Below are 6,089 nucleotides of genomic sequence, written 5' to 3'. Positions count from 1 at the left end.
GGGAGCGTCACCGCTCGGTGTCACTCAGCCACACAAAGCCGGGGCCGCGGCTGCCGCTGACAGCCTCTCGGGGCGCGCTCGGGGCAGCGACACTGGGAAGAGCAGCAAGCTCCAGGGGCTCCCCTGGTACCAGAGGGCAGGAGCCAGAGCTCTCCCCAAACACCCAAACCTGGCAGGGTGCAAAGGACACTTAAAAATTATGCCGACAGGCTCCAGCTATAAGTAAAATATTCAGGAAGAAGGTTAAATCGGCTTTTACAACTTCTGAAAATGTGGTTCACAGTTCAAGAAGCTTTTTCCTTCTCTGATAGCGAAGCATTTTCGGCAGTGGAGACCTTTATTTGAAACACGGCGTCGTCTGGTTTCAAGCAGCTGTGGCCCTCCTTCATCTGCAGCAGGGTTTGGATCCTTTGGATCCAGCAGCCAAGCTCCCCCTGCCCTGCCAGAGCTCTGCTGGATTGAAAGGACTGGCAGGAGTTTCTCCTATCAAAAGGAAGTGGATATTTGTTATTATTAGCTAAGTGCCAGCAGTACTCAAAAGGGGAAATTAGGAGAGCTCCTGCTCTACACAGATTAAAAAGCATTCTGTTTTTCTTTTAATTACAGGTGGTATTTCCTCCATGATGCTCACCAGAAGCATGAACTGAGGGAATCCAAACAGGACAGTGTATATGGACATACCCCTCTACCATCCCTCCTCCCACACTAACCATGCAACAGGATTCAAACTTACCCTTGGCCTTTACATAATAACGAGACAAAAATACGCTGATACAAACAAACAAAAAAATACACAAAAAAAACCCAAACCCAAACCACACCTTTACACATCTTTGCCGTCAGATTTTTCAACCCCTCTTGATGCACTGTTAGCCCAGAGAGTTGGAGTTGTGCAGTGTACCCCAGGAACTAGCAACAGCCCTGCTGACTCTGATATGGGCCTGTCCCTCAGATACGTCACTCCAGTTCTTTCTCTGGAGCATTGCCTTGTATAGCCCTGAGTCTGTTTATACATCCCCATGCCAACAGCTTTGTTTTGCCGTTGTTTTGCATTTTCCACTTCATCAGCTTCCTATGGACAAGCAGGAACTTCTTCCAGGTCTTGGCCATCCTACTAGCACATAATACTAAGGCTAAGTACTCTTCATAGTAGCTGGTGTATGATAGCAGACCTGTTACATATAGAAAGTTTCCCATACACATGTGCCTTCACATCCCCATGCCAACAGCTTTGTTTTGCCGTTGTTTTGCATTTTCCACTTCATCAGCTTCCTATGGACAAGCAGGAACTTCTTCCAGGTCTTGGCCATCCTACTAGCACATAATACTAAGGCTAAGTACTCTTCATAGTAGCTGGTGTATGATAGCAGACCTGTTACATATAGAAAGTTTCCCATACACATGTGCCTTCAGTTATGCATTTCATAACATTTTCCCTAAGTCATCTCCCTCCCATACAGCATATTGGTTTAAACTGCCAGCAAACCTGGGGGTCAGCAACACTTAGTGCTGAACACACATCCCTTCAAGGAGCTTCTCTCTCTTTTGGCTGGATTACCAGCTTAAATCACATTCACAATTTGGAGGTACTCATCCCCCCTCCCTTATGCCCAAATGCGGAAAATGTGGTAATTGTGGTGTTTCAGAAAAGTCCTTTCTTCTCTTTTATTAAGAGGGAAAAAAAACAACAAAACAAAGAAGATCCTATTAAGAGCTTAATGGTCTGCCTACTGGAATTGAAAAATATCTTGTCTCCAATACGCACTTTGTCTAGCAAATAGCATCAGCTCTACCCTCTAATCACCTGAAGTGATTAGACCATAATTGCTAATATTTCAAGTAGTCTACTTGGCTTAATCTACTCTGTACTCCTGCTTTGGTACTTCCATCAAACCATAAAAAGAACCCCTTTTTAAACATGAAGAATAATTTCTCACCCAATTTCTCTCACAGCAAACGACAAGGTAGTTTCCTTCAGGCTAAAAGAACAATAATTAATGTAAGTGGAAGAAAAAGTTGAGTAATTATTGATATACTACTTTTCGTTTGTTTTTAAGCAGTAACTGAGATCTGGGGACAAACTGGAAGCAAGCTACCCCACACCTAAGTTCTGAAACACAGAGACCCGCACAGCTTCTGGAACATTCAGCAGTACATCTAAAATTAAGGCAATACACAACACTCCTGGTGTCAGCTGGGGTAGAGTTAATTTCCTTCTTGGTAGCAGATTCAGTGCTGTGTTTTAGATTTACTATGGGAATCATGTTGACAACACACTGATGTTTTGGTTGTTGCTAAGTGGGGTTTTCCCGAAGTCAAGGACTTTTCAGCTTCCCATGCCATGACAGTGGGGAACTGCACAAGGAGCTGGGGTGGAGCATGGCCTGGACAGCTGGCCCAAACTGGCCAAAGGGATATTCCATAGCACAGAATGTCACACTGAGCAGATAAACTGGGGGGAGTTGACCAGGAGGGGCTGATTGCTGCTCGGGGGATGGACTGAGCATAGGTCAGTGGGTGGTGAGCAACTGCATGTGCATCACTTGTTTCTCCTGGACTTTATTCCTCTCTCTTTTTCATTACAATTATGTTAATAATTTAGTACTACTCTATTTTATTTTGTTTCAATTATTAAACTGTTCTCATCTCAACCCATAAGGTTTAATTTTTCATAGAATCATAGAATTTAAGGGTTAGAATGGACCTTATAGATCATCTAGTCCCAGTCCTCCCTGCCATGGGCAGGGACACCTCTCCACTAGAGCAGGTTGCTCAAGGCCTCATCCAGCCTGGTCTTAAACACTGCCAGGGTCAGGGCAGCTACCATATCCCTGGGCAACCTGTACCAGTGTCTCTCCACCCTCACAGTAAAAAACTTTTTTCTAATATCTAACCTAAACTTCCCCTCCTTCAGTCTGAATCCATTACCTATCCTTGTCCTATCATTGCAGTTCCTAACAAAGAGTCCCTCTCCGGGTCCCTTGTAGGCCCTTCAGATATTGAAAAGTTGCTATGAGGTCTCCCCCCAGTTCTCCTCCCCACTGAGGGAAGGGCACGGACCGAGCAAGCAGCTGTGTGGTACTTAGTTGCCAGCTGGGCTTAAACCACAGCAACAACTTAGAAAACAAAATAAAATACAAAATTATCCTATGCAACAGCCATTACCATTTTTTTTGTATGGCCTGTAAATTGCACAACTTAAACCTGCCACAACTTGAGACCCACCAGTTCTTCAGATGTTGTCTTCATGCCCTTGCACAAAACAATAGGGCAACACCTCGAATACAAACATCTCAGACACCTAACAAATACCCATCATTAAAGCAAAGCTCCTGAAAACTCATGTATGTTACTCTGGGCATCTTAGACATCAGACTGTTCAAAGCAACCTTCTACAATTCATTAAAACAGGTGAAGCGAGTAAGGAAGTATGCAAAGCAAATCTTAATTTGTATATGCTATCAGCCTGAAAACAGGTGAGACCCCTCCTAAAAATCCTCAGTTAAGGAAAAGGGCAGTGACAACATCAAATGCCTATGAGAAAATGAGAACAATGCTGCACAGATAAGAAAAGAAGACACATAGAGCAATTGCAAACTCCTGACCTACACCTCAGACATCTGCAACTGAAGTGCTGTGAAAGCTGGATTCCTCAGTCATTAAAGCACTAAAGCTAAAACATCAGTTTAATAGCAGACTACATCATCATTTTGGACCTTTTGTGGGACTATAAGAAGGAAAACATTTGGCATGAAAATACATTATTTAACTTTAATGAGACTTAGTATCTTTATATGCATAGCCCAACTCTTGGGGCTCATCTCACTGTCAGTGGTAAAGAGAAAGACTGCACGTTCACAAATGATTCCTTAAAACTATTTAAAGGCAGAACAATTCTGTTTCAAAGTTAAAATGGCCTGCGAGAGAGGACTATACCATAGATAAGGATGAGGGTGAATAGGTAAAATCAGTGTAAACATGTATATATATGCACCATTCTATGGGCCTGTGCATTGCAATAGAAACCCAGCAAGAAAAAGACACCTGTCCGACTCAAAGCTGTCAGCATGGAAAATCAAAGCAGCATTAGCTCTACAGAGTGGCAGCAGCACACTGTCGGGGTAGTAGTCAGAATGGGAGAGAGACTTTTCTTCAAATAAAACTGCAGCACCCTTACTGCTTTCCAGAAGAGAAAAGGTCTGACTGGCAAAACAAAGGAAAGTGTTAGCCAAGGGCTGACAGCTACACTTGTGTTCACTCCCCCCAGGCCCTTATGAGAACAGGTGCCTGATGACACACAGGCAGCAGAATCCATGACACAAAGTAGTTGCGTTGCATTTGTCAGTGACAGCAACTTTTACTGGCTTTACAATACAAGATAATACAAACTAATAAAAAGTAATTTTGTTCGGTAAAATATTTAGTAGGCTGAAAATATAAATGCATCTTCAGAACAAACAAGATTACAAGCATACCAAATAATTTACAATTGGAACAAAGAAGTATAAAAGCCAGCAGTTCCAGAACCATGCTCCTGGCACCTAATGCTCTGTAAGTGCACTAATCCTACTCCTTCCCCGAAATGCACGGGACAGCAAAGGTCAGTCATAGAGTTGGTAAAGGCTTGGTGGGGAGGGGGTACACTAAAGAGTAATGACAAGTCCTTTCACAAACCAATTATGCTGGAATGCATGCTATGTTAGGTCATTTTTACTACACTTTCCTGTTATTGCCAAGATTGAACATAAACAGTTGTACCTTGTGTTTAAAAAATAAAAATTCAGATAATTGCCCAATTTTACAATTTTGTGCTTTTATACACATGCAGTTCTTCTCTCCCAGGAAGTTAAAATGTAGCTATATCGGTGTCCTTTTATCATTTGAATGATTCCTTTACCAGCAGTTTCAGGTAAGACAGAATGTCAATAGCAGATGACCAAACCAGAACAGAACACTCTACAGGACTGAGATCTTGGGCCAGTTGACTGATCTTTTTCTCCAAGGTATACCCCTGCCTGGGCATAGCAATATCATTCTTCTTCAAAAACATTACTGGACATAAGTCATTCCCACCATCACCTATATATACAATTTGTGTGTAACTTACTCCTCGCTCCAACTGTTTATCTAGAAATTCTTTTAAAACGTTCCTTTTGCAAAGGTTTTTAGGGCACTTTGCACAACAGTGAGCATGGAAGTTCTGTACAGTGAGATAGCCAGTGCTGCTGAATGCTGCAGGGTTTGTGAACACTTCATCAAACACCTTGTGGAGGTCAGCAGCTTTCAAAATCCAGTCAATAAATACTGTATTGGAATCTGAAACAATTATGCAATCAAACAACTCTTTGTTCTCGCCAATAAACCTCAGAAGATCTATCATTCCCGCAGTGAAAGGAATTGTTGTCATAGTTCTTTTCATCTCATCTTCTTTGACACCACTGTCGCCCAAGTAGACAAAGACTCTGCCCATGTATTCTGTCCAGTGTCCTGGTTGGTAGGAGTTTCTTAATCCATTAGGAAGTTTTCTCTCAGGAGCACATTTCACAATCCAGGTATCGCTGTTTTCATCTATGATTGTATGGTCAAAATCAAAAACCAACAAACATTTCATAGCTGTGAGAAAATAGGTTCCAAAACAAACAAACAAAAAAAATTATTCATATAAACACAAGTTGTATATTCCTACCCTGATCTTGTGCTCAGAGAAGTTCTACAAGAAAATTATCTAAACAAAGTGAACTATTTATGGCCACAACAGCTATGGGAAGTCGTGTTGAAGTTAAAAATGTAGTCTCTAAAGGTCAGGGTTGAGCGTCCTTAAAATAGTTACTGTGACAGCATCTGAACTCATGCTGCAGTCACCAATGCTGGCTAACAGAGCCAATCTTCCTGCACTCATGCACCATCCGCCTGACCACACGTTCTAAGCTTCTCCGTCAGCGTTTGCCAACGCAACCAACTGGGATTCTCCTGGCTGAACAGCTCCAGAGGTGTTTCCCAAGGAAACGTCTCCCGAACAAACGGAGCCAACGTCTTCAACGAGGACGCGCCAAATCAAAGCAGTCAACGAAAAGCAACGCAGCGATTGG

The 6,089-nt window shown here is 42.6% G+C and overlaps 1 protein-coding gene across 1 annotated transcript; it reads right to left on the bottom strand.

The window, feature by feature from the left end:
• Positions 1 to 4,876: 4,876 nt before the first annotated feature.
• PHOSPHO2 (phosphatase, orphan 2) lies at positions 4,877 to 5,611 on the bottom strand. Its single transcript, XM_009078993.1, has one exon. It carries the CDS (start codon positions 5,609 to 5,611, stop codon positions 4,877 to 4,879), a length of 735 nt encoding a protein of 244 aa, XP_009077241.1.
• Positions 5,612 to 6,089: the final 478 nt, after the last annotated feature.

This window comes from Acanthisitta chloris, unplaced genomic scaffold (genome assembly GCF_000695815.1).
Source record: "Acanthisitta chloris isolate BGI_N310 unplaced genomic scaffold, ASM69581v1 scaffold41430, whole genome shotgun sequence".
Lineage (NCBI taxonomy): Eukaryota > Metazoa > Chordata > Aves > Passeriformes > Acanthisittidae > Acanthisitta > Acanthisitta chloris.
The sequence above is the reverse complement of the archived record's forward strand: the minus strand, read 5'-3'. Positions and strand labels throughout refer to the sequence as shown.

Coding starts and splice junctions, on each gene's coding strand:
- PHOSPHO2 (XM_009078993.1), bottom strand. CDS start 5,611: ATGAAATGTTTGTTGGTTTTTGATTTTGACCATACAATCATAGATGAA.